Source organism: Pogoniulus pusillus, chromosome 23, assembly GCF_015220805.1.
Source record: "Pogoniulus pusillus isolate bPogPus1 chromosome 23, bPogPus1.pri, whole genome shotgun sequence".
Taxonomy (NCBI): Eukaryota; Metazoa; Chordata; class Aves; order Piciformes; family Lybiidae; genus Pogoniulus; species Pogoniulus pusillus.
In genome coordinates this window covers 6,869,278-6,896,636 of record NC_087286.1, presented here as the reverse complement: position 1 = coordinate 6,896,636, position 27,359 = coordinate 6,869,278, and the positions used below count along the sequence as shown (strand labels likewise).

Sequence of the window (27,359 nt, the reverse complement as noted above, 5' to 3'; positions counted from 1 at the left end):
TTCACTCATTTCACTGGTGACAACAACTTGCTGCCCAGAGCTTTTCTCTGGTCTTTGCCAGGGGAGGTTCTGAACTGGTGGTGAAAGGTGAATTGAAACCAGCAAACCACAGCTCCTGAGGAGTCACTTGGGGGTTATTTGAAGGGAATGAATTGTGGTGTTTTGTTTAGTGTATAAACAGCCCAAAACCAGTAGCAAAAATCCCTTCTGATGGGTTTGTGAGGTGACTTCTTGGAGACAGGGATGTAACCCAAGGTGTTGATTCCTGAGAGGCAGTTTTGTTCCCTGTGTTTGTTCCTGTCACGCTGTTTGGGCTCCAATTGAACCATTTCCATAGTAACCAGCCAGGATTGAACTGGGATTAGGACTTCAATCAGGAATAAGCAGCAGGGACACTGAAGCTCCAGCTTTTAAAAATGATGTGGGTTTTATCTAATTACCTACAGAGGTTGCTGTGAGCAAATGGAGCCCTAAACCACCTCCTGAAAGCCATCTCTGGATCTGGGGTACTGGATGACGTTGGCACAGTCTGAACTTTTTGATGATGGGATTTATTTTCTTCTCATTTTGCTGAGGAGTGAAGCTCCATTAGTTTTAAAAGCTGTTTGGCTGTTTGTGGAGACCTTTTGGTGATGATTAGTGGCTGAGGCTTTTTGCATTCGGGCATGAATGGTCTCCAAAAGAGCAGCGAGGTGGCAGCAGGGCTGCACAGCGGTGTCCTGGCAGGCTTCAGGGACAGAGATTCAGAGAATGGTTTGGGTTGGAAGGGATCCTAAAGGTCATCCAGCTCCAACTCCCCTGCCATGGGCAGGGATGCCTTCCACTGACTGGGTTGCTCAAGGTCCCATCCAACCTGGCTTTGAACACCTCTAGGGAGGGAGCATCCACAGCCTCCCTGGGCAACCTGTGCCAGTGTCTCAGCACCCTCACTGCAAAGAATCCTTTCCTGACATCTAGTTTGAACCTAGATCTAAATGCCTCTGCCAGTTTAAACCCATTACTCCTTGTCTGTCATGGCAAGACCTTTTCTATAGTCCCTCCCCAGCCTTCCTGTAGCCCCCTTCAGATACTGCAAGGCCACTCTAAGGTCTCCTCCAAGCCTTCCCTTCTCCAGGCTGCACAGCCCCAACTCTCTCAGCCTGTCCTCAGAGCAGAGCTGCTGCAGCCCTCTGAGCATCTTGGTGGCCTCCTCTGGACTGGCTCCAACACTTCCATGTCCTGCTTGTGCTGGGGGCTGCAGAACTGCCCCCAGGACTGCAGGTGGGGTCTGGGGAGAGCAGATCCAAGGGGCAGAATCCCCTCCCTTGCCCTGCTGCCCACACTGCTCTTGCAACCCAGCACAGGGTTGCTGTCTGGGCTGCACTCACACTGCAGGCTCCCGTTGAGCTTTTCACCACCCCAGATGAGGAGAGGCTGTTGCATGGGCTGCTTTTCTTGCCTCACCTGGGGCTGACTGTGAGCTGGGAATGGGAGCAGCCACAGCTCAGCTGGCAAGAGAATAGTTGGAGAGATCAAACTCGCTTTGTTTCAGCAGTGACCTGGTTTTAACTCCTCCAGAAGAGACAGTTCTTTGTGCCAGAGAAGCACTTGACTGGTAACATGACCATCTTCTGAAGCCTTCAAAGAAAGATAAGGAGATCTTTGGTATTCTGCTCAGTCCCCAAGGCAAAAATTCACTCCTGGTTGCTGGGAAGAGGAGAAGCTGTCCTCTCATTTTGTTGACTTTTTGGGGTTGCCAGGGGATGGTTGGCCGTGGTTGGGTGGCATTTAATATGGGGACAAGGGAGCTTGGAGGAGGGGAAGGTTAAAACAGCTTGGCTGATGCTGAGGAGGAAAGGAAATGTGAGCTGGAAGACTTAGGAGGATATTAAAGCAATTTGGTTACTGAAATGTTGGGTCCAGGCCAGCCCTGATTAGAGGGAGAAGTTCTTCAGGCAGAGATCAGAGATGGAGGAGAGAAGAAAACTTCTAAGGAAAGAAATTGTTCATGCTGAGGGTGGTGAGATGCTGGCCCAGGTTGGTCAGAGAGGTGGGAGATGCCCCATCCACTGGAGTGAAAAAACCCAACCTGTCAGCAGCGTGGGAGGTGGACACAGATGTGGGATGTGTGCCCTTCAGTGTCACCAGAGCCAGGCTGAAATGGCTACAAACAACTTGTGGTGGTGTTTGTCTACCATGGGGACAGCCTTTTGAGCAAGGCCTGTTGTGACAGGACAAGAGGGGATGGTTTTGAACCAAAAAAGAGAGAGTCAGACTGGAGAGAAGCAAGAGATTTGTTATGCTGAGGGTGGTGAGACCCTGTCCCAGGCTGCCCAGACAGGTGGGAGCTGCCCCATCCCTGACACCATCCCAGGTCAGGCTGTTTGGGTCTCTGAGCAGCCTGCTCTAGTTGCAGATGTCCCTGCTGACTGCAGGTTTGGACTCAATGACCTTCAAAGGTCCTTTCTAACCAAACCATGCCATGATTCTGTGATAAATCTGAGCTTCAGATGCTGAAGTCTCCTTTGGGAAGGAGTGAAGTGACACATTCCTGTCACATGCCACTGCCGAGCTTGTTTCCAGACCAGCGGTGATGAGAGGATGTTAAAGGTGGAGCAAACCCACTTCAAGTCAGCAGGTGTAGGTAATTTGCACCTAGGGATCCTGAAGTAATCAGCTGAAGAGATTGTTCACCTGCTATGTTTTGATTTCAACCTTTCCTGAAAGCTGGATACGTTCCAAAGGGCTGGAAAAGTGCTGATAACCTCTCACTGTTTAAAGGTGGAGGCAGCAGGGGTACCTTGGGTGAAGCCTGCTGGTTAAAGCCACAGCTCTGATGGGTTCAAAGCTGTCAAGGAGGACTCTTCAGCTGCAGAAGTGTTGTTTTCTGGGGGTCTGTGCACTCAGGGTTTCCATTTGTCACTTGGAAATTGGTGTGGGTAGTCTGCTGGTTTGATGAGAGCTCCCTCCAAGACTGGGGGGCGTGAAGAAGAGTGTGGCCAGCAGATCTCTACTCTGCCCTGCTGAGGCCACAGCTGGAGGTCTGGGTTCAGTTCTGGGCTCCTTAGTTCAGGAGAGACAGGGAACTGCTGGAGAGAGTCCAGGGGAGGCTGGGAAGCTGCTGAGGGGCCTGGAGCAGCTCTGTGAGGAGGAAAGGCTGAGAGCCCTGGGGATGTTGAACCTAGGGAAGAGCAGACCCAGAGGGGATCTTCCCAGTGCTCAGCAAGAGTTGAAAGGACCACAGGAGGCAAGAGGCTGGGGCCAGACTCTTGTCAGTGGTGCCCAGGGACAGCACAAGGGTCACAAATTGGAACTCAGGAGGTTCCACCTGAACAGGAGGAGAAGCTTCTTTGTTGTGAGGGTGCTGGAGCCTTGTGCCAGGCTGCCCAGAGAGGTTGTGGAGTCTCCTTGTGTGGAGAGATTCCAACCCCCCCATGGCACTGTGCTGCTGGGCAAGCTGCTGTGGGTGCCCTGCTGCAGCAGGGGGGTTGGACTGGCTGATCTCCAGAGCTCCCTTCCAACCTCATCATGCTGGGATCCTGGGATTCTGCAAAGGCTGCTGAGGTTTGCTGAAGAAAGCTGTGGTTCCTCCACCTGCTGCCTTCAGCACAAGGTTGTGTCCTTCCTCTTCTCTTGGAAAACTCCTGCTTTTAATGCTCAGCTGGGCAGGCTGCTGGCCTATCTTGGCAAGACCTTGCTTTTGCCATGAAAACTTGGGCCAGATGATCCTTGAATTCCCTTCCAAGCTGGGATTCTGTGCTCTTCTTGGATGTGGATTGCTGCAGTGCAGGGAAAATTAGCTGAGACTTCCCAGGCCAGAGGCACTTCCCAGGTCAGGTGAGGTGATTTTAAGCATCCTTTTTGGCCTTCAATCTTTGAAGGTGATCAAAGCAAGCTGCTTCCCTTGCTATTCCAAGTGGAAGGCACAAAAAAGGAGCTGAGCAGGCTCCTACCAGCAGGAAAAAGGTGTGGATAATGGGCTGAAGCCCAGGGGAAAGTTTCATGCTCCTCAGGATGTTGTATTCCCTGGAGCAAATGCTCTTGCAGGTAGCCAGGACATGTGATGGGTAGGACAGTTGGCTGTACTGCAGGTGAAATAAGACTGATGTGTTGGAATTTCACCTGCAGAGCTGAGGAGGGGAGATGATGGAAGTGCCTTCCTCACCCACATTATCCAGGCTTGCCTCCTGCTTTTGTGATGGAACCTTCCTGAAGTCCAGGGAGGGGTAGAACATGAAATGTGGTGGTTTCCCCAAAGTGCTGGAGGAGCCTGGTCTTTTGCAGTGGGCACTCAGTAAAATCCTCTTCTTCAGCAGGTAAATAAAGCTTCTGCATGGCAGGGCTGGGGGTGGTGACAGGAGATGGGCTCAGATGACCCAAAGGAGGACTGTGTGTCCAGCCTGCAGGGAAGAGAAAGATTTGCATCACTGCAGAGAGCTCAGGTCTGTGGTGAGAAGATGCAACGGGGCTTGACATGAGTATTTTCTGCAAATGCCTCCTTAGGATTCCTGAACCTGCTCCTAACTCTCCTGGAGCAAATCCTGCCAGGAATGAGGGGAATGCACAGTCTGTGCACATGCTCTGAAAGGGTGAAGAGATGGGCAGAGGCCAATGGGATGAGACTGAACAAGGCCAAGTGCAGGGTTCTGCACTTTGGCCACAACAACCCCAAGCAGCACTACAGGCTGGGGGCAGAGTGGCTGAGAGCAGCCAGGCAGAGAGGGAGCTGGGGGTGCTAGGAGAGAAGAGCTGAAGATGAGGCAGCAGTGCCCAGGTGGGCAGCAGAGCCAATGGCATCCTGGCCTGGCTCAGGAGCAGTGTGGCCAGCAGGACAAAGGAGGTTCTTCTGCCCCTGGGCTCAGCACTGCTCAGGCCACACCTTGAGTGCTGTGTCCAGTTCTGGGCTCCTCCATTGCAGAGAGATGTTGAGGTGCTGGAAGGTGTCCAGAGAAGGGCAGCAAGGCTGGGGAGGGGCCTGGAGCACAGCCCTGTGAGGAGAGGCTGAGGGAGCTGGGGGTGTGCAGCCTGCAGCAGAGGAGGCTCAGGGCAGAGCTCATTGCTGTCTGCAACTGCCTGCAGGGAGGCTGTAGCCAGGTGGGGTTGGGCTCTGCTGCCAGGCAAGCAGCAACAGAAGAAGGGGACACAGTCTCAAGTTGTGCCAAGGGAGGTCTAGGCTGGATGTGAGGAGGAAGTTGTTGTCAGAGAGAGTGATTGGCATTGGAATGGGCTGCCCAGGGAGGTGGTGGAGTGGCTGTGCCTGGAGGTGTTGAAGCCAAGCCTGGCTGAGGCACTTAGTGCCATGGTCTGGTTGCTTGGGCAGGGCTGGGTGCTAGGTTGGGCTGGATGAGCTTGGAGGTCTCTTCCAACCTGTTTGATTCTATGATTCTGTGACTGAGGAATGAGAGAGGCCTTGGAGTGCAGCAAGTTGCTTCTCCCAAGCTTCAGCTGTTCCTGCCCTTCCCCAGCTGAGCTCCTGGTCTTGCTTAACCAAGAAATGTCCCTGCAGCAGTCACAAGGGTCTGTGGACTTAAAAGTGAAACTAGAATTGAAACCAAGGAATTAAACCAGCACTAAGTCGTGGTTTTAGGACTGATTGTGATGAGTTTTGCTTTCCAAAAGGACAGGGCATTGGCTCTTGCCCTTTGATCAGTTGCTGAAGCTGGACAAGTCCAGCTGGTGATGAGCCTCAACCCCAGCTGAGCTGTTTCCTGGCTCCTCTCCCTGTTTGCACCTCATCTAATTTTTAACCCAGGTCACAGGATTGAGTTTTAAAGTTTGTCCAGTCCAAGATGCATGTAATAAGTGAGCTGCTCACCAGGGAGCAGTGAGGGTGCTGAGACACTGGCACAGGTTGCCCAGGGAGGTTGTGGATGCCCTCTCTCTGGAGGTGTTCAAGGCCAGGTTGGATGGGGTCTTGAGCAGCCTGGACTAGTGGAAGATGTCCTTGCCCATGGGAGGGGGTTGGAACTAGATGGTCTTTGAGGCTTCCAAACTAAACCATTCTGTGAATCTGTGAAAAGCTTCTGGTCCTTGTGAAGGTTAGGAACCAGTTTTGGTATCCTGAAGATGGCTGTTGGATGGCTGAGATCTGAGCTCCCCTGCCAAGCTTCTCACAGAGCAAGTGACTAACCCATAGTAATCATAGAATGGTTTAGGTTGGAAGGACCTCAAAGCTCATCCAGTTCCCACCCCCTGCCATAGGCAGGGTCACTTCCCACTAGGACAGGTCACTCAAGGCCTCATCCAACCTGGCCTTGAATCTCTGATCTGAAAGCCACACTGCCTGTATTCAGCTTCTAACCTTTTCTTCAGAGCTCCTTTGACAATCTCCAAATCCCAGCACTGTGGGAGTGAGGGCACTGGTGGAGTCCCCACCCCTGGAGGGGTTTCAAAGCTGTGATGTAGTGCTGAGGGCTATGGGTTAGTGGTGACCTGGCAGTGCTGGGTTCATGGTTGGACTTGAGGATCTTAAAGCTCTCTTCCAACCAAAACTGTTCTGTGATTCTCTGATTCTAGTTGACTTCAGGTCCCTACTACAGTGACATGGTGAAGAGGTCTCCTGCCTGTTCCTCTCCATGCCCCCATCCCCTCTGTGTCACCATGGCACATGAGGTGTTGGTTCAAACACAGGACAAGGTTTCTGAGCTCCCTCACTGATGGCAGCTTGCAGCTTGCTGTTTCCTCTGTGTATTGCTGTGGTTACCAGTAATAAGGTGGGGGTTACTGGTGCTGAGTGGTGTGGTTACCTCAGAGGGGACAATAAAGTTTTCCTCCTCCTCTCTGTCATTTCCTTCTGGTGGGATCAGTGTGAGCAGGACACCAAAGGGCAAAGAAGGAAACCAGGTTTGCTTTCAAGGTGGCATCATTGAAAAGCCATCTCAAAGTCCTGGGTGCTGTTTGCCCTATGCCCTCCAGCAGGGTTTGGGGATGATTTATTTTCTTCCTGGTATTTCCAGAGAGGCCAACTCCTGACAGATCCAATTTCTTCTTCTTTCAGAATCAGGACAGTGGGGAACATGAGAACAAGAAGTTCAGAGAAGATGATGAAGAGGAGACCGTCAAACACAAGTAAGCATTTCTTTATTCTCACTCTCATCTGTTGTTCTGGAGCTGCTCTGATGGTTGCTAATTAGGATCTCACCTTAATACATGCAGCTTGTTTATTTTGGGGGTTTGGTGTGAACTTGTTCTGGTGTAAATGATCTGAGCTGGAGGAATGAGGAGGGAGAGCCTGGGGCTGACCTGCAGTGGTTCTGGGGGTAGAAGATGGAAGGTGATCAATTTAGGCTCTCATTAATTCCTTTTTCCTTATTCCCAGGGGAAGTTTAGGTTGGATATGAGGAACAATTTCTGTCCCAGGCTGCCCAGGGCAGTGGTGGAATCCCCATCCCTGGAGGGGTTTCAAAGCCCTGGAGCTGTGGTGCTGAGGGCCATGGTTTAGTGGTGCCCTGGCAGTGCTGGGCCCATGGTTGCACTCTGTGAGCTTAGAGCTTTTTCCTAATCACAACCATTCTGTGATCCACCTTGGAGCAGGGAGAACAGGACTGGAGATGGCTGAGTCTGCCTGGCTGTTAACCAGCAAGGCCATTTAGGAGCTGGCAGGATTTAGGCTGCATTCTGAAGCTCTGTCCCCATGTTGATGCAGTGCAGAACTCTTCTCCCCTCCAGATGTGGTGCTGAGGACCATGGTTTAGCAGTGTGCTAGTTTGAAGCTAGCTGGAATGTTTTGGTGAGAACAACTGGATTGCAGGCTGTGAGAAGAAAACAGTGCTGATGTCTACTTCACTTCTAGGCTTGCTGAGATGTATGAGAACAAGAACATAAATACAGATAACAGAGTTGCTCTCTGGGCTTTGTGGGCTGCACTTCTCTCTCTACCCTAACCTGCCCTCAGGGTTGGTCTCTTCTCCCAGGCAACCAGCAACAGAACAAGGGGACACAGTCTCAAGTTGTGCTGGGGGAGGTCTAGGCTGGATGTTATGAGGAAGTTGTTGGCAGAGAGAGTGATTGGCATTGGAATGGGCTGCCCAGGGAGGTGGTGGAGTCACTTTTGCTGGAGGTGTTGAAGCCAAGCCTGGCTGAGGCACTTAGTGCCATGGTCTGGTTGCTTGGGCAGGGCTGGGTGCTAGGTTGGACTGGCTGAGCTTGGAGGTCTCTTCCAAACGGACTGATTCTATGATAATCCATCTGCTTCCTAACTCCCCTGGCCAACCCTCCAAACTTACCTTGAATATAAGGCAACATCTTGGGTAAGGTAGAGGGGTGGGAGGAAGGTGGAAGGGTGGTTGAGAGCCTCTTCTGGGGACTCAGGTTTCTGTGAGGGCTGTTGTGTTCCTGCATCACCTTTTACCTTGTCTATTTCTGTCTAGAAGTGTAGATGTTGCAAATCTCTGCTTGTCTCTATTGTGCCAAGCTGTAAATACAAAGCTTCATTCAGTTCCCAGAACAGCTGAGTCTAGTCTGGGTGATTTCCAAAGTGTGGGGCGGTGAGGAACACCCAAACCATCCCAAGCAGTGACCTGGCAGCGCTGGGTTGAGGGTTAGACTCTGCAATCCATGCCAAGCAGTGACCTGGCAGTGCTGGGTTAAGGGTTAGACTCTGCAATCCATGCCAAGCAGTGACCTGGCAGTGCTGGGTTAAGGGTTAGACTCCGCAATCCATGCCAAGCAGTGACCTGGCAGTGCTGGGTTAAGGGTTAGACTACTCCCAAGCAGTGACCTGGCAGTGCTGGGTTAAGGGTTAGACTACTCCCAAGCAGTGACCTGGCAGCGCTGGGTTAGACTCCACGATCCCAAAGGTCTCTTGCAGCCAGAAGCACTGCACGGGTGTGTGGCTGCCCTGCTGCAGCTGTGTCCCAGTGCAGGTGGCTGTGCCCCTCTCCAGGAGCAGAGCCCTGCAGGGGACTCGTGGCTGTTTAACCACAGCCACCGCTGCCGGCTCTTGGCGCCGGAAAATGTGAGCAGAAGCCTCCCCGAGGCACAGTGGTGCTGCTGGCAGGAGCAGCTGACGGTGCACTTGGTTTCCTGCTGGTAAAAACACCACCAGGTCTCCTCTGGAGACAACAGGGAGGGTGAAGTTTGGTTTGAAGATGTGAGACGTGACCTTTTCTCCTCACTTTCCCAGCTAGAAGCCTCCTTTGTGGGAGGAGATGTTGCATCTGAGCTGCTGCTGCTGCTGCTGCAGGTGAGCCACATGAGCTCTGCAGGAGGAAGCAGAACAAAACCTGCTCTGTTTCCTGGGAATAACTCCTGGCAGAGTATTCCTGCCTCTGCTTAGCACAGGGGCATGGAGTTGGTTTGGTTGGAGAAGATCTCAGAGATGACTGAGTCCAAAATGAACTCCTCTGGCCCTTTAGTGCCAGCACAGTTTTATGGGACCCCCAAATGTGTTTAGTTTTGGAGACACCTCAGTATTTTTGTATCATCTCTGGAAGTGTCCAAGGTCAGGCTGGATGAGGCTTTGGGCAGCCTGATCTAGTAGAAGGTGGCTCACAGCAGAGGGGTTAGAAATAGATGATCTTTAAGGTCCCTTCCAAGCCAAGAACTCCTCATAGAGTCATTTGGCTTGGAAAAGACCTTGAAGATCATCAGGTCCAACCACTGACCCAGCACTGCAGGGCACCTCTAAACTATGGCCCTCAGCACCACAGCTCCAGGGCTTTGAAACCCCTCCAGGGATGGGGACTGCACCACTGGATGATCTTTAAGGTCCCTTTCAACCCAAGAACTCCTCATAGAGTCATTTAGGTTGGAAAAGACCTTGAAGATCATCAGGTCCAACCACTGACCCAGCACTGCCAGGGCACCTCTAAACCATGGGCCTCAGCTCCACAGCTCCACAGCTTTGAAACCCCTCCAGGGATGGGGACTCTGGGCAGCCTGGGCCAGGTCTTGACAATCCTCAAGGGGCAGAAATTGTTCCTCTTGTCCAAGCTGAATCTCCCCTGGGGTAACTTGAGGCTGTTTCCTCTTGTCCTGTCACTTCTTCCTTGGGAGAAGAGACCAACTCCCCCCTGGGTCCAATCTCCTTTCAGGGAGTTGCAATGAGCCAGAAAGTCTCCAGGCTCACCAGCCCCAGGTCCTTCAGGTGCTCCTCACCAGCCCTGTTCTCCAGACCCTTCCCCAGCTCTGTTGCCCTTCCCTGGACCAGCTCGAGCCCCTCAGTGTCCTTCTTGGAGTGAGGGTCTCAAAACTGAGCCCAGAACTGGAGGTGTGGCTGCCCCAGTGGCATGAGCCCTGCCCTGGCCCTGCTGGCTGTTGCTGGTGAGTCAACACCAGCATGGGCCTGTGCTCTTGATCTTTGTCAGCTCAGGAAGGTGTCTTGTCCTACCCCTTCTTCCCTGGGAGAAGAGTCTGACCCCCACCTCACTCCAACCTCCTTTCAGGCAGTTCCTGAGAACATCCCACCTGTGTTTGGGTCTTAAAGTGCTTCTGGAGGACCATCCCCAAGGCTGGATTTTGTTTGTAGGTGCTGTGGTTGGGTTGTGTGCTGGAAAAGGAGGTCTGGGCTGAAGCTGCAACAGGAGCTGGAGGTGCTGGGAACTGAATAATGAATAAGCAGCTCTTGCTTTCCAGCCCTGCCACTCGATACACCCCGAGGGGACACAGCACCTGGGGGCTTGCTGGCAAGCAGCATCAGGCCTGGGCTGCCTTCATCGTGCCATGAAGGAGGCTACAAGAAGGCTGGGGAGGGGCTCTTGACAATGGCTTGTAGTGATGGGAATGGGGAGTGGATGGAAGCTGGAAGAGGGGAGGTTTAGACTGGAGATTGGGAAGAAATTCATTACAGAGAGGGTGGTGAGAGCCTGGCCAAGGTTGGCTCAGAGAGGTGGGAGATGCCCATCCCTGGCACCACTCCAGGGCAGGTTGTTTGGGGCCCTAGGGAAGCTGCTCTGGTTGCAGATGTCCCTGCTGACTGCAGGGGGTTGGAGTAGAATCACAGAGTTGCCTGGTTGGAAAAGAGCCTCAGAGCATCGAGTCCAGCCAGAGGCTGACATCTCCCCGCACACAAGTGCGAGGCCATGTCCCTCAGCACCTCACCCACCTCTGGGCATGGTGACTCCAGCACCTCCCTGGGCAGCTTTGCTTCAGCGTGCAGTGACCCTTTTGGTGAAGAAATTGTTCCTCATGTCCAACCTAAACCTCCCCTGGGGCAACTTGAAGCCATTTCTTGCCCTGTCATGTGTTCCTTGGGAGAAAAGAGCAACCCCCACCTGGCTCCAGCCCAGAAGGTCTCCTCTCAGCCTTCTCTCCCCCAGGCTGAACAACCCCAAGCTGCTCCTTCCAGAACTTATCTTCCAGACCCCTCACCAGCCTCATTACCCTTCTGTGAAGCTTTGAAGGTCCCTTCCAGCCCATTCCATGACTCTATGGCTGCTGCCATCTGTCATCCCTCACCCCCCACAAGCCTCTGCTGCTCCCTTGAGCCGCAAACCGCCGAGAGCACCCAGTGGTGAGGGCAGGTCTGGTGCTTCAGCAAGGAACCCTGTGGCCTCTCTGTGTGGTTTAGACCACCCCAAAAACCTGGCAGCACCCATACCTTTTCACTCCAAGCTGGTTCCTCCTCCATCCCTCCACCAGCCTGCCCCTGGGACCATCCTTTCTGTGCTCCTCAGGAAGGATCAAGCCACCAGGTGCTGTTTTTTGAGTGGTTCCTCTGCCTGTGACACCTTTTGGGGCAGCTTCCTGTCTCTTTTTTTTCTGACCCTCCCCACACCCTCTCTCCTCTTTTGGTTCATTTCCCCCTCCCCTCCCTCTCTTGACTGTTTTATCTCTCACTCTCCAAGCTCCCACCACAGGACCAAGCGCTGACAAAGCCTTCTGTGAGCACCCCGAGGCTCTCAACAGCCATTTCAGCTCTCTAAGGAGTTTCTGTCGCCTCTTGGCAAGAACTCTTCTGATTATTGTGAGGTTTATTTTTGCTTGAACCAGTTCTGCTTAACCCCCCCCCCCCCCCCAGGACCAGGAAATGCTGCGATGCTATCCAGCTGTGCAAGGAACTGGGTGTGGGTGGACTTTGGTCCTTCCGCCTCATCCCCCATGGGGAAAAAGAGAACAGTTTGGTTTTGGGGCTTGGGGAGATCTGCAAGGCGAGGCCTGAAGGAATTAGAACATAGGAAGTTCCTTCTAAACATGAGGAGGAGCTTCTTTGCTTTGAGGGTGGTGGAGCAGGCTGCCCAGAGAGGTGGAGGAGTCTCCGTCTCTGGAGTCGTTCCAAAGGTGGAGGAGTCTCCTTCTCTGGGATCATTCCAAACCTGCCTGGACATTGTGATCCTGGGCAAGCCCCATGTGGGTGAGGCTGGAGAAGAGAGGATCCAGAAGGGAGCTTCTCAATGCTCAGCAAGAGCTAAAGGAACCCCAGGGAGCAAGAGGATGGGGCCAGATTCATGTCAGCGGTGCCCAGAGATAGGACGAGGGGCAGTGGGCAGAGTGGGACCCAGGAGGTTCCACCTCAACAGGAGGAGGAGAAACTTTGTTGGCTTGGGGATGATCTGCAAGGTGAGGCCTGAAGGAATTAGAACATAGGAACTTCCTTCTAAACATGAGGAGGAGCTTCTTTGCTTTGAGAGTGCTGGAGCCCTGGCCCAGGCTGCCCAGAGAGGTGGAGGAGTCTCCATCTCTGGGATCATTCCAAACCTGCCTGGACATTGTGATCCTGGGCAAGCCCCATGTGGGTGAGGCTGGAGAAGGGAGGATCCAGAAGGGAGCTTCTCAATGCTCAGCAAGAGCTAAAGGGACCCCAGGGAGCAAGAGGATGGGGCCAGATTCATGTCAGCGGTGCCCAGAGATAGGACGAGGGGCAGTGGGCACAGAGTGGGACCCAGGAGGTTCCACCTCAACAGGAGGAGGAGAAACTTTGTTGGCTTGGGGATGATCTGCAAGGTGAGGCCTGAAGGAATTAGAACATAGGAACTTCCTTCTAAACATGAGGAGGAGCTTCTTTGCTTTGAGAGTGCTGGAGCCCTGGCCCAGGCTGCCCAGAGAGGTGGAGGAGTCTCCATCTCTGGGATCATTCCAAACCTGCCTGGACATTGTGATCCTGGGCAAGCCCCATGTGGGTGAGGCTGGAGAAGGGAGGATCCAGAAGGGAGCTTCTCAATGCTCAGCAAGAGCTAAAGGGACCCCAGGGAGCAAGAGGATGGGGCCAGATTCATGTCAGCGGTGCCCAGAGATAGGACGAGGGGCAGTGGGCACAGAGTGGGACCCAGGAGGTTCCACCTCAACAGGAGGAGGAGAAACTTTGTTGGCTTGGGGATGATCTGCAAGGTGAGGCCTGAAGGAATTAGAACATAGAAGTTCCTTCTAAACATGAGGAGGAGCTTCTTTGCTTTGAGAGTGCTGGAGCCCTGGCCCAGGCTGCCCAGAGAGTTTGTGGAGTCTCCTTGTGTGGAGACATTCCAACCCCCCCTGAGCATAGTGATGCTGGGCAAGCTGCTGCAGGGGGGGTTGGGCTGGCTGATCTTAAGAGATCCCTTCCAACCCCACCATGCTGGGATCCTGTCATAAACCATCTCTGCTGGGGAGCCAGCACAGCAGAGGACCTGAACTGTAGCCCCCATACCCTCAAGCCAAGTGTTCTGTGACCTCAAGGCAGCTACTTGGGACCAAGAGCTTCACAGACCATGTAAAGCAGGCAGCTTGGAGGTTCAGCTGCAGTTCTCTGAGGGAAGCTCATCAGGGACGTGTGAATAAGCCTCCAAGGTGGGGCTTGGGGATGGGAGGGGAAGAGGAAGAAACCTCTTCAACTCTTCAACCCAACTAGAAATGTAGCTGCAGCCAGCTGCTGCTGTTTCCACACTTAGTCATGCCTTCAAATTACAGCTGGGTGCTGTTGCTGCTTGCAGAGGTGAACTTCTGGGAGGAGCTGGGGGAGGCAGGGCTTGGGAAGCAGCATCTCTGCCCTCCCTGTGGGAGGAATGTCAGAGGGCAGCTCCAAACCAGCTCTTTTGGTTTCTTTAACCTGTGTCTGCAACGAATCTGCTCGGTCTGGGCTGTAGCTTGGCAGGGCAGCCAGGGCAGTAGTAAGGGTAAGTGCTATGTGGATGTGGTTCTTGATGTCCTGGAGCGTGGAAAACCTAAGGGGGTGGAAAAGAAACCCCCAAAACTAAGCCCAAAGCAACAGAGAAATGATAACCACATGGTAGAGAGGACCTTTCTGTGCAGGCTGAGGTGAGTGCACTTAGGGTGTTTGATCCATGTCACTGTGGACAGCTTCAACCTGCTCCCACTGGTGGCTTGTTCTGATGGGCACTGGGTGATGTGTCCACCACCAGGGACTGAGTGTGTGTCCTGTCCACTGAGGAGGTGCTTGCTCCATGCCAGGAGGAGGTGGGCAGGGCTGGAGCTTCACACATTGGGTATGGGTTGGCCTCTTCTGCCCAGGAACAAGAGGAAATGGCCTCAAGTTGCCCCAGGGGAGGTTTAGGTTGGACATGAGGAACAATTTCTTAACCCTTGAGGGTTGTCAGGGCCTGGCCCAGGCTGCCCAGGGTGGAGTTCCCATCCCTGGAGGGGTTTGCTGGAGCTGTGGTGCTGAGGCCATGGTTTAGTGGTGTGCTGGCAGTGCTGGGTCAGTGGTTGGATTCCATGAGCTTAGAGGTTTTTCCTAGTCACAACTGTTCTGTGACCCACCTTGGAACAGGGAGAACAGGACTTTAGAAGGCTGAATTCACCTGGCTGGTACCCAGGGGCTTACTGGGTGAGGAGAATGAGGAGCTGGCAGGATCTAGGCTCCTTGCTGAAGATGTTTGCCCCCATGTTGATGCAGTGCAGAGCCCCTCACTCCTTCAGACCTTTGAGGATGCTGTGGACCATCCCTCTGCTGAGATCTGTGCTCTTTCTCACTCTGGAGGAGCTATTTAGGAGGTGGTCTGCCTCCTAAATCTGGACCTAGGGAAGGTCTCATGGACCTTCAGCTCATCTGGAGCCTGTTGATGTGTTTAATGGCTGCCTGCTGGCCTTGGCTTTGCCTTGGACGGGCTGGGATCCCCCCAGCATCAGGGTGCAAGGATGAGCAGCTAAAGGTGAAAACTTTGGTCATAGAATCAACCAGGTTGGAAGAGACCTCCAAGTTCATCCAGTCCAACCTAGCACCCAGCCCTGGCCAAGCAACCAGACCATGGCACTAAGTGCCTCAGCCAGGCTTGGCTTCAACACCTCCAGGCACAGCCACTCCACCACCTCCCTGGGCAGCCCATTCCAATGCCAATCACTCTCTCTGACAACAACTTCCTCCTAACATCCAGCCTAGACCTCCCCTGACACAACTTGAGACTCTGTCCCCTTCTTCTGGTGCTCTTTGCCTGGCAGAAGAGCCCAACCCCACCTGGCTACAGCCTCCCTTCAGGTAGCTGCAGCCAGCAATGAGCTCTGCCCTGAGCCTCCTCTTCTGCAGGCTGCACACCCCCAGCTCCCTCAGCCTCTCCTCTCAGGGCTGTGCTCCAGGCCCCTCACCAGCTTCATCCTCCACCCTCCCCAGCCCTTGGCTGCATCTTCTCAGTGCTCCACACCTTTTCAGTGGTCACTGCTGGGAAGGTGTCCTTGTTGTAACCAAACCACACATTTGACATCTGAGAGTGCTTGTGGAAGTTCAGAGCTGCAGCAGAGTCATGCCTGGCACTGTTTTGAGGTCATCTAGGGAGATGCAAGGGTGCTGTGGCTGTGCAGATCACAGAATGGCAGCATGGTGGGATTTGGATGGGGACCTCTGGAGATAACTCAGTCTAACCCCCCTGCTAAAAGCAGGGCACCCACAGCAGCTTGCCCAGCAGCACAATGCCCAGAGGCAGTTGGAATCTCTCCATTGGAGACTCCACAGCCTCTCTGGGCAGTGCTTTGCCATGAAGATGCTACCAAAATTCCTTCAGGTGCTCTTCCTCTTTTGAGCCTCAAGGCTGGCAGATCAGTTCCAACCCACCAGCAGCTGAAGAAGCTGGAGGAGCATGGAGAAAGCAGGTGGAGGAGCATGGCCTGGTGCTGCAGGTAGGGTCAGGCTCTGTGCAGCAGCCTGGCTTGCCAGCCTGACTCCTGCAGTGCAGGTGGGCTGTGGGTTTTGCTCTGGTTGTATCTGCAGAGGTGGAAGGTGCTGGTGTCTGCCTGGCAGCCCTCAGCTGCCTGCTGAAGCAGCGTGGGAAGCCAGACAGCCTCACGGCAGCTGCCTTTGCAGAGCTGCTCTTGCAGCTCTCCCCCCTGCAGCGCCCTGGGGGTACATCTCTCCTCGTCCAGGCTCACCTGAGAAGCTCTCACCAGTCCTGAGAAAGCAGCTGCTGCCTCAGCAAGTTCTGGGGGCTGCTGCTGGTTGGTTTTTTTGGCATTCCTCGAGTGCCTTTTGGCAGCCAGGCTGGGATCTGCTCCAGCATGCTCAGCTCTTTGAGCAGCAGCAGCAGCCCTCTCCCAGGGAGGAGAGGCTGATCCTCAGAGGGTAGGTGCTGGTAGGTCTCTGCCTGGGTTTGCTGCTTGCTCCTTTGCTGCCTTGAAAGAGGAATCCAGGAGTGAAGGTAGCAGCTTCTGTCCTCTTGGTCAGACAGCAGCTCTGGAGCAAACACTGGGAATGCACCTTCCTAAGCCTTCCAAAGGGCTTCAGGAGCACCTTCTAATTTTCACCTGTCCAAGGAAAGGGCTAAGGGCTGAGGAGAGCTGACTAGGATGCCTCAGCAAGGTTTTCTTAGTGCTTCTGGAGGTGAAGGAGGCTCAGCAGACCTCAGTAGGACAGATACTAACATCTGCAGACCCTGCTCACTCTGCCTAGGATCAGAGGTGGGTGTTCTCCATGGCTCTTCACCTCTTGGTCTTCTTCAAACCCTTCATGTTGCTCATCTCTGCTGCTCCTCAGCAATGTCTCTGGGTGCCTGGTGGAGCTGTTTCTATCCTGCTGTAAGAGAGGGTGGGAGGAGAACCTGGATTCAGGTGGTGTGGCTTTGGGATGTCAGAGTCATTTCTTGGTCTCCAAGAGCAGGTGGAGATTGTCTTGGTGTGTATCTCAAGATCATGGAATGATTTAGGTTGGAGTGGACCTTTAAAGCTCAGCCAATCCAGCCCCCTGCAGTCAGCAGGGACATCTGCAGCTAGAGCAGGTTGCTCAGAGCCCCAGCCAACCTGACCTGCAATGGTGCCAGGGATGGGGCAGCTCCCACCTCTCTGGGCAACCTGGGACAGGGTCTCACTACCCTCAGCATAACAAATCTCTTCCTTCTCTCCAGTCTGACTCTCCCTCTTTCAGTTCAAACCATCACCTTTTGTCCTGTCACAGCAGGCCCTGCTGAAAACTCTGTCCCCAGCTTTCAGATTGCCCCCTTGATGCACTGCAAGGCCACCAGGTCTCCCTGGAGCCTTCTCTTCTCCAGGTTGATTAAGCCTAACTCTCTCAGCCTGGCCTTACAGCAGCTTCCAGCCCTGCCAGCACTGCTGTGGACTCCTCTGTCCTCGCTCCAACAGGTCCCTGTCCCTGCTGTGCTGAGGACTCCTGAGCTGGCCCCAGCACTGCAGGTGGGGTTGTGGTTTCAGCAGAACAAAGCACCTGGACAAAAGCTGGGTTTGAACTGGGGTGCAGGGTTCAAACCAGGGCTGTAGGGGTGGGATCAAGCTCAAAATGTTCTCAGCATCTCCTCTGAAGGTGATGCATGTGCCCAAACCGGAAGATCTTCTGCTCCTTGAGCACCTCATGCAGTGTTTCCCAGCCCAAACAAGCCAGGACTGGTAAGGATGGTGATGATTGTGTCCCTCCAGCCAGCAGTGCGTGTAGCTCTGTGCTGGGACCTCCCAGGACCACAGGAAGATTTGAGTAGCTGCAGCAATTACTGAGGGCAGGGGTGGACACAGCCTCCCAGTGCCTCCTGAAAGCTCCTCAGGGGTGGCAGATTCCTTGTTAGGGTCAGGAATGCCCCAGATCTGCTTTGCACTCAGGCCTGGAGCTCTGCAGTGGGGAAGCAGGAGCTGTGTCTCAGCCTTTGTGGGGAGCAGGAGGGTTGGGAATGGCATGCAGGGCATGTGCAGAATGCAGAGAGCCTTCTGGACACAAACCAGGACACTGCAAGCTGGCTGAGAGGTTGGGTTTGGCTTTCCTCCTTCAGCCCCAAGGGCTTTAAGGAGCAAACACTGGGAATGCACCTTCCTAAGTGCTTCAAGAGCACCTTCCTACTCTTACCTGTCCAAGGAAAGGGCTAAGGGCTGAGGAGAGCTGACTAGGACATCTCAGCAGGGTTTTCTTAGTGCTTCTGGAGGTGAAAGAGGCTCAGCACACCTCAGTAGGACGGGCACTAACACCTGCAGACCCTGCTCACTCTGCCTAGGATCAGAGGTGGGTGTTCTCCATGGCTCTTCACCTCTTGGTCTCATTCATACCCTTCATGCTGCTCTGCTCAAATGTCTCTGCTGCTCCTCAGCACTGGCTTTAGGTACGTGGTGGAGATACACAAACCCAGAGGCTTCCTCTGCTGCAGCACAAGAACAAAGCAGTTTCAAACACCCAGTCCCCAGCTGACTCCTTCTGAAGTGCCATGGTAGAGCCTTTCCATCTGTTGGAAGTCCTGGATGTTCTCGACCCTCTCTCAGGCATTTCAGGCTGAGGCAGCTGGGGGTGTGCAGCCTGCAGAAGAGGAGGCTCAGGGCAGAGCTCATTGCTGTCTGCAACTACCTGAAGGGAGGCTGTAGCCAGGTGGGGTTGGGCTCTTCTGCCAGGCAAGCAGCAACAGAAGGAAGCTGTGTCAGGGGAGGTCTAGGCTGGATGTCAGGAGGAAGTTGTTGTCAGAGAGAGTGATTGGCATTGGAATGGGCTGCCCAGGGAGGTGATGGAGTCACTGTCCTTGGAGGTGTTGAAGCCAAGGCTGGCTGAGGCACTTAGTGCCATGGTCTGGTTGATTGGCCAGGGCTGGGTGCTAGGTTGGGTTGGCTGAGCTTGGAGGTCTCTTCCAACCTGGTTGATTCTATGATTCTTCCCCAGAGCCCTGCAGAAAGGCCATCTGCTCCAGCTGCAGGTGTCCCTGCTGACTGCAGGGGAGTTGGTCTAGCTGACCTTGACAGGTCCCTTCCAACCCAAACCATGCTTTGATTCCGGTGGGGGGGAAGCAAATCCACATGCTCCTGGTGAGTGTGGCAGAGCTGGAGCTGGGTCACGGTGCAGTCCCTGAGGAGGTGGCCACTGGGCACCCTGGGGGCAGGTGCAGGAGCTGCTCTCACTCCCAGTTAATTAAGCAGCTGCCAGGTTTGTTGTGCCCTGCTGCTTGCTTGGCTCTAATGAGCAGCTGAAGGCACCACTGCCAGATGCAGGGCATCTTCCGGGTGCTGCAGCCTCACAGCTCATCTCCTCTTCATCCTCATGCATCAGCTGCTTCCCCTTCAGCCAGACCCATGCTGCCACTTGTCCTATCTTCTCCAGAGCCTGCCAGCTGGTGCCTTGTGGTTTTCTTTTGTTGGATAAGCCCCCAGTGAGCTCCAGCAGTGCTGGGCTCCAAGGCTTTTGTTTGTGAGCTGAGCAGAGGCTTTACGGGTGGGAAGAGCAGCCAGGAGCAGGTTTAAACTCCAGTTCCTCTCTCTTGTGTGTTTCCCAAGTGGTGCTAGACCCCTGCAGCAAGGTCAGGAAGGGCTGGAAACCCTTCCTGAGGTAGGAATCAGGCCTCTGAAGTGCATGCCCCTTGAAATGGGAGCTTCTGCTGTACTCAGAAGACCTCTTGGCTGGTTTGACTTTGGCCAAGCAGCTGCAGCTGCCACGGCATGTGCAAAGTGTTGGTTTTGAAGTGGTGCTTGTCAAGGTTGTCCAGAATCCCAGTGCCCAGGCTCCCAGTGTCCAGGCTCCCAGTGTCTAGGTGTGTTTGGAGTATCTCTAGCTATCCCCATCACCTCCACCCTGCCCAGCTGCTGGCTGACCCTGCCATTGCTGACTTGGGCGGGTTGCTGCCTGCAGCTGCTGCCCCTCGCCCATGGTCTAGGTGACATGCAGGGGTCTCACTGCTCTCTTTTCTTCTCTTTCCTCTCCAGGGAGATCAAACTGAGAAACTACGACCCTGAAGATGAGGAGCTGAAGAAGAGGAAGGTGCCTCAGGCCAAGCCAGCCTCAGGTGGGTGCAAGTGGAATGTGGGAGGAGCGATGAGGGAGCACCAAAGCAGAAGTGCTGCCAGGGGTGGTGCTGGTGCCACGATGGTGAGGACACTGTTGCTGTGCTCTCTTCTGGAGGCTTTATAGGCCTGGAGATCATGGAATGGTTTGACCTTTAAAGTTCATCCAGTCCAAGCCTCCCAGCAGGGACATCTGGAGCAGATTGCTTAGAGCCCCAAACAGCCTGAGCTGGAATGGTGCCAGGGATGGGCATCTCCACCTCTCTGGGCACCCTGGGCCAGGGCCTCACCACCCTCAGCACGAAAAAAAACCTTCTCTCCAATCTGAATCTCCCTGTCTCAGATCAAACCATCACCCCTTGTCCTGTCACAGCAGGCCCTGCTCAAAAGTCTGTCCCCAGCTCTCTGATTGTCCCCTTGAAGTACTGCAAGGGCACCAGAAGGTTTTCCTGGAGCCTTCCCTTCTCCAGGCCCACACAGCATTTGAGGTTGTGAGGACAGGAAAACAGCTCCCTGCACAGGGCAGAGGTTTATAGCTTTGCTGTCCACAAACCAGCTGGCTTGGGTACCTCTGTCTTCCTTCTTGCTCCAACCCCAGGAGGAGAAGCCACCTGGAGAGATTTTGGCTGGTGTGAGGTGTTGAGGTGGTAGGAGATGACTGCAGCCCCGGAGGGTACTGCCGCGGCCGTGCTGGCATCTCCAGAGCTCTCTTGCTGCTGCTGTCAGGCGTGATGCTCGTGGCCCCCATTGCTTCATCATCCTCTCTTCCCCCTGGGGACTGCACACCCTGTGTTGCACAAGGCCTGGGTGTGTGTCCTGAGCGTGGGGAGCCCAGCCCCAAACCCACGGGGTGCTAACTCAGAGGAGCTGAGCTCCTGCTGCAGCATTCTCAAGGAGGTCCAGCCCTGGGGTTTTTTTTTGTGTTTGACTTACCTTTAAACAAATATTAGTCATGAGTCCGAGGTGCTCAGGGTGGTGCTTTCCTCCCACTGAACCTCCTGAGTTCACCTCCTCACACCTCACCTGCTGAGAGGGAGGTGAAGGGTAAGAAGCTGCCTTGATCTTGAAATCATAGAGTCACAGAATCGTTTAGCGCCACTGAGTCCAACCACTCCTTAACTCTGCCAAGGCTGGGGCTGGACCATGGCCCTCAGCACCACATCTCTGCAGCTTTGAGACACCTCCAGGGGTGGGGGTTCAGCCACCTCCCTGGGCAGCCTGGGCCAGTGTTTGAGAAGCCTTTCAGGGAAAAACTTTCTTCTGCTGTCCAACCTAAACCCCACCTCAGAGCAACTTGAGGCCATTTCCTCTGGTCCTGTCACTTGTTCCTTGGGAGAAGAGACCAACCCCACCTGGCCCCAGACTCCTTTCAGGGAGTTGGAGTGAGCCAGAAAGTCTCTCCTCAGCCTTCTTCTCTCCAGGTGTCCAGGCTCAACAGCCCCAGGGCCCTCAGCTACTCCTCACCAGCTCTATTCTCCAGACCCTTCCCCAGCTTTGTTGCCTTTCTCTTGGCCCTGCTGCAGCCCCTCAGTGTCCTTGGAGCAAGGAGCCCAAACCTGACCCTAGGGTTCAAGGAGTGGCCTCACCAGTGCCCAGTCCAAGGCACTGTTCCTGCTGGCCACACCATTGCTGATCCAAGCCAGGATATTGGCCACCTGGGCACACCCTGGCTCATCTCCAGCCACAGTCACCCAACCCCCAAGGTGCTTTTCCATGATGCAGTTTCCAGCCACTCTGACCTCTGCCTGGGCCCTCTGTGGGCTTTGTGTGACTTGGAGGCAGGGCCCATCCCCTGGGCTGGTTGAACCTCATCCCATTGGCCTCACCCATTGCTCCAGCCTCTACAGATGCCTCTGTAGATCCCTCCTGATCCTCCAGCAAATCAACACTGCCACCCAGCTTGGTGTCATCTGCAAGCTGACTGAGGGAGCCTTGATCTCCTTGTCCAGATCGTGGATAAAGAGACCTGGTCCCAGTGCTGAGCCCTGGGGAGCACCACTGGTGCCCACCCACCAACTGGAGTCATCTCCATTCCTCACCACCTATTCAGGACTCTTCACCATGAGAGTGGTGAGAGGCTGGAATGGGTTGCCCAGGGAGGGGATTGAGGCCCTGTCCCTGGAGGTGTTTAAGGCCAGGCTGGCTGAGGCTGTGGGCAGCCTGATCTAGGGTAGGGTGTCCCTGGGCATGGCAGGGGTGTTGGAACTGACTTCTCCTCGTGGTCCCTTCCAACCCTGCCTGATTCTATGATTCTATATTGAGGACTCAAATATTGAGTCCTCCTGGAATGGATCCCTTCAAAAATGTCCTGGATCCAAAGGAGCCTTTGGGAGCAGGGCAGGGATCTGGGAGGTGGGGATGCTGACACCACGCTTCCTTCATCCTTTGATGAAGGTTCAGAACTTCTCTAGGCTCCTCCCTCATGCTTGATTTGGGGTCAGGAAAAGCATCTTTGGGTGTCTCCAGTAAAATGGGCACTGGGTCAGCACTTCTTTGGAGCTGCAGTGCAGAGCAGCTGCTATTTGGAGAGACCAACCTCCAACCCCTGGGGCTGGAGACAGAGGAGGATGGAGAAGCTGGACTTCAGTGAGGCTGCAACTTGCTGAAGCAAAGATCTTGCTGGTGCCTTCACTGTCTCCTCTCACAACCAAGTCGAGGAACCACACCATCACCCACCAGTCTCTGCAGACCTTTACATAAGGTCTGGGCTGCAGTTTGATGCCTGCAAGGTGTCTCAAGTGGTGTGACCTTCTAAAATGAGACGTGGTGAGTCAGACTCTGGTTCAGACAGCTGCAGAGCAGCAGGTTCTTGTGAGAAGAGGACTTGAACCCAGCAGACATCCTGCTGCCCTTGCTGTTTCTGGTGCTTAGTGGTTGTTGGGGTTGCATCAGGTGGTTTTTAGGAGGCTCCAGAAGGGTTTGGGTGGTGGGTGGGAGGTGATGTTCTGTGCTCTTAAGGTGAAAATGTTCAAATGGGCTCCTAGAAAAGCTTTAGTGAAGGGAGCCTGCAGCTCTGGTGGCTTTCCCTGTGCCTTGTGCCTTTGCTGTCCTGCTGATGCTGGTCCTGTTCCCCCACCTAGTGGAAGAGAAGGTGAAGGAGCAGCTGGAGGCTGCCAAGCCAGAGCCCATCATCGATGAGGTGGTAAGTACACTTGGGGCTGCCCTCTGCTTGGCTGAGGCTTGAACCTCACCTGCAGCTCTCACTGGCTGTCTCCTCTTCCTCCCTAGGACCTGGCAAACCTGGCGCCCAGGAAGCCTGACTGGTGAGTGCCTGCAGAGCCCTGCTCCTGGGGAAGGGCTCTTGGCATCAGTGGTGGGTTACCATCACCTTCAGCTTGTCCAGGGGGGGTTAAATGGCTAGAAATGGGAAACCAGCCCTCCTGCTGGGGACAGCTGAGTGACACCACTGAGCTCTGCCGGGTCACTGTCACAAGGGATACCTTGGGTATGGGGTTGGTGTGCCCATGAGTTGCCCTGGTTGCAGACACATTCTGGTGCTCATAGGAGAGAAAAGGCTTCTCTGCCACTGGCCCCTGTGTTGCCATCTGCCTGGGGTGAGGGTTGGCTGTGACACTGTCACTCTTCTCCCCAGGGATCTGAAGCGAGATGTGGCCAAGAAGCTGGAGAAGCTGGAGAAGAGGACACAAAGAGCCATTGCTGAGCTGATACGTGGGTTATGGTGCTGCAGGGATGGTGGATGAGGGCACCAGGAGGTCCAGAGGGGTCACACAGTCCTTACTGGGGCCAGGGAGGGACTGGTGGGGCTTGATCCCCTTCCCAAAAGGGTCTGTGAAGCTGTTGGTCCCAAGTAGCTTACTCGAGGCCACATGAAGACTTGGTTTGAGGGCATGGGGGCTGCAGCTCAGATCCTCTGCTGCATTGGTTCCCCAGCAGAGATGGTTTATGACAGGATCCCAGCATGGTGAGGTTGGAAAAGGATCTCTGGAGATCATCCAGTCCAACCCCCCTGCTGCAGCAGGGCACCCACAGCAGCTTGCCCAGCAGCACAATGCCCAGGGGGGGTTGGAATCTCTCCACACAAGCAGGCTCCACAGCCTCTCTGGGCAGCCTGGGACAGGGCTCCAGCACCCTCACAACAAAGAAGCTTCTCCTTCTGTTCAGGTGGAGCCTCCTGGGTTCCAGTTTGTGCTCATTGCCCCTTGTGCTGATCCTGGGCACCACTGACAAGAGTCTGGCCCCAGCCTCTTGTCTCCAGTGGTCCCTTTATCTCTTGCTAAGCATTGAGAAGCTCCCCTCTGGTCCTGCCCTTCTCCAGGCTCACCAGCCCCAGGGCTCTCAGCCTTTCCTCCTCACAGAGCTGCTCCAGGCCCCTCAGCAGCTTTTTAGGCCCCACTGGACCCTCTCCAGTAGTTCCCTGCCTCTCTTGAACTGGGGAGTCTGGAGCTGGCCTCAGTCCTCTAGCTGTGGCCTCAGCAGGGCAGAAGGAGAACCTCCTTCAAGCTGCTGGTCTCACTCTTCTTCGTGCCCCCCTGGAGACCATTTGCCCTCTTGGCCTGGAGGGCTCATTTTTGGCTGATGGCCTCCTTGCTGTCCATCAGCATCCCCCAGCCCCTGTGGAGGTGGTTGCAACAGGTTCCCCCTCAGCTGTCCCAGTGCCAGGGGTGACCCCTCCCCAGCTGCAGGGCCGGGTTGGTGTCACTGACCTCTGCTGTTTGTCCCTCGCAGGAGAGCGGCTGAAGGGGCAGGAGGAGGAGCTGGCATCTGCCGTGGGGTCAGCCAAGCAGGAGGGCAGCGACTCAGACTGAGGAGGTCCATCCAGCAGCCTGGGGGGTGGCTTCTCCACAGCTGCCTCTGCCTGCCAATCCCAGTGCTCTTGGGCAGAGGCAGCTCCCTGGGGTACACTTTGTTGGGAGCCCACTGATGTCACCGTGCCTGAAGGAGAGGGACAGGTCCAAGGAGTCCTCCTGTCCTCTGTGGGACTGTGGCTGGCTTTGGAGGAACACTTCATAGAGAGCTTCTAGGACCCTGAGGGGCAGATGGGAGCAGAACAGACATCCACCTTAGCTTGAACCTGGGACACCAGGACCTGGAGCAGAGAAGAAGTGGGCAGAAGGGTCAGACAAGGTAAATTCAGGCCAACTCTCCTCTTGCATGTTGGGTGAATAAGGTGATGTCCACACAGCCCAACAGCAGCCCTAAGGGAGGCACCAGCACTTCCCAGGGGCCTGCTCCAGGTGTTGCTTTCTGCAGAAGAGCTGCTGTGGCTGCCAGGTGGGCACAAGGAGCTGTCTTGCTCTGCAGAGCTGCCTCTGAGTGCTGAGGAGCATCCATGGTCAGCCCCAGCTCGTGCAGAACGGCTCTGCTGGAAGGGGCTGTGTGGCCTGGCACATGTTGGCTGCTCTGAGTCCAGCTGAGGCCAAGGTGGGCTTTGTTCTGCTCCCTGAAGTTTCCTGAGCATCCATGCCCTGCAGCGTGGACCTCTCCTCTGGGCTTTGTAATTGACAAAGGTTGTTGTCAATAAAGCTTTTTGTAACCAAACCAGCCCCGGGGGGGCAAGAGGAGGTGACTTGTTCTGCACAGAATCCAGCTGCTGGAGGTTGGACCTCTGGAGATAATCCAGTCCAACCCCCCTGCTGCAGCAGGGCACCCACAGCAGCTTGCCCAGCAGCACAGTGCCCAGGGGGCTGGAATCTCTCCAAGCAAGGAGACTCCACAACCTCTCTGGGCAGCCTGGGACAGGGCTCCATCAGCCTCACAACAAAGAAGCTTCTCCTCCTGTTTAGTTGGAGCCTCCTGGGTTCCAGTTTGTGCCCATTGCCCCTTGTGCTGTCCCTGGGCACCACTGACAAGAGTCTGGCCCCAGCCTCTTGTGCCTAGTGGTCTCTTTAGCTCTTGTTGAGCACTGCGAAGCTCTCCTCTGGTCCTGCTCTTCTCCAGGCTCAACAGCCCCAGGGCTCTCAGCCTTTCCTCCTCACAGAGCTGCTCCAGGCCCCTCAGCAGCTTCCCAGCCTCCAATGGACTCTCTCCAGTAGTTCCTGCACAGGAATGGGTGGATGCAGCTCACCCACACTGGCCAGACCGTTCGAGGGCAGGTGGATGAAGCTTCGAGCGACTTGGTCTGGTTGAAGATGTCCCTGCCCGCGGCTTAGGTGACCTTTAAGGTCTGTTCCGCCCCAAACCCTTCTGTGAGTCCTTGGTTCATCTCTCTGAAGCGCCCTGTAGGTGTCAGCACATCTCCGTGCACAGAAGCCAGCAGCCGGCCCTTGCACAGGGCTGAGCTCCAGCTGGGATGCTGTGGAGCTGCTCCATCCTTCTGGCTCCGTGGTGGCCACACTGCCCTGCCCTTCCCGGTGGGATCTGGACTGATGCCCTCTGCTTTGCAGCACCTCTTGGTCTCTTCTCCCCAGGAACAAGCAACAAGACACAAGGAAACAGCCTCCAGTTACCCCAGGAGAGGGTTAAGCTGGACATGAGGAGCAATTTCTTGCCCAGAAGGGCAGTGGTGAAGGGAAGTGGTGGCTTGTGAGGGTCTGCAGGTGCTGAGTCAGAGAATCCAGCTGGGAAAAGCTGGAGCTGCTCAAGCTCCCAATGCAAATAGGACCGGAGGGTTTTATCCACACAGCTGTGACACACCTGAGATGTTTCCACATGCAGGAAAGCTGAGAACCTGTCACCAGGAAGGTTTGGGGTGGCAATGTGTGGCCACAGCCTTAGAAAAGCCTTTCCTGCAGCTACAAACTCCTCTGTGCTGTGTGGGGATTTGGTTTCCTTGCTGCTGGGTGCAGTCCTGCGTCCTCTTGCAGCCTGGTCTAGGAGGAGGTGTCCCTGACAGGGGATTTAGAGCTGGATGGTTTTTGAAGTCCCAATCCATTTTAGCAGTGATTTGGGGACACATTTTGTTATCACCCAACCAATCCTTGTCATCAGTTAATCAGATCTTTGGGAATCTCGGCGTGGTGGGAGTTGGAAGTGACCTCTGGAGATCATCCAGTCCAACCCCCCTGGTAAATTAGGGGCACCCACAGCAGCTTGCCCAGCAGCACAGTGCCCAGGGAGGGTTGGAATCTTTCCAGGCAAGCAGACTCCACAACCTCTCTGAGCAGCCTGGCACAGGGCTGCAGCACCCTCACAATAAAGGAGGTGTTGAAGCCAAGCCTGGCTGAGGCACTTAGTGCCATGGTCTGGTTGATTGGCCAGGGCTGGGTGCTAGGTTGGGCTGGATGAGCTTGGAGGTCTCTTCCAACCTGCTTGATTCTACGATTCAAAGAAGTTTCTCCTGCTGCTGTGGTCCTGAGGTGGGATTGCAGAAGGACCTGAAGGGGCATTGTAGCCAGGTCGGGGGTGGCCTCTTCTCCCAGGTAACCAGCAAT

The 27,359-nt window shown here is 54.8% G+C and overlaps 1 protein-coding gene across 1 annotated transcript in view; it reads left to right on the top strand.

Annotated features, from left to right (window-relative positions):
- The window catches only part of CCDC12 (coiled-coil domain containing 12), a 49,265-nt gene extending 23,738 nt beyond the window's left edge, over positions 1-25,527 (top strand). Inside the window, exons 2-7 of the mRNA XM_064162938.1 lie at positions 6,977-7,047; positions 19,951-20,030; positions 23,109-23,170; positions 23,257-23,291; positions 23,621-23,697; positions 24,715-25,527. Of these exons, the coding sequence (XP_064019008.1) occupies positions 6,977-7,047; positions 19,951-20,030; positions 23,109-23,170; positions 23,257-23,291; positions 23,621-23,697; positions 24,715-24,794 (405 nt within the window). The 3' untranslated portion in view covers positions 24,795-25,527. The remainder of the gene's footprint in view (positions 1-6,976; positions 7,048-19,950; positions 20,031-23,108; positions 23,171-23,256; positions 23,292-23,620; positions 23,698-24,714) is intronic.
- The last annotated feature ends 1,832 nt before the right edge of the window (positions 25,528-27,359 follow it).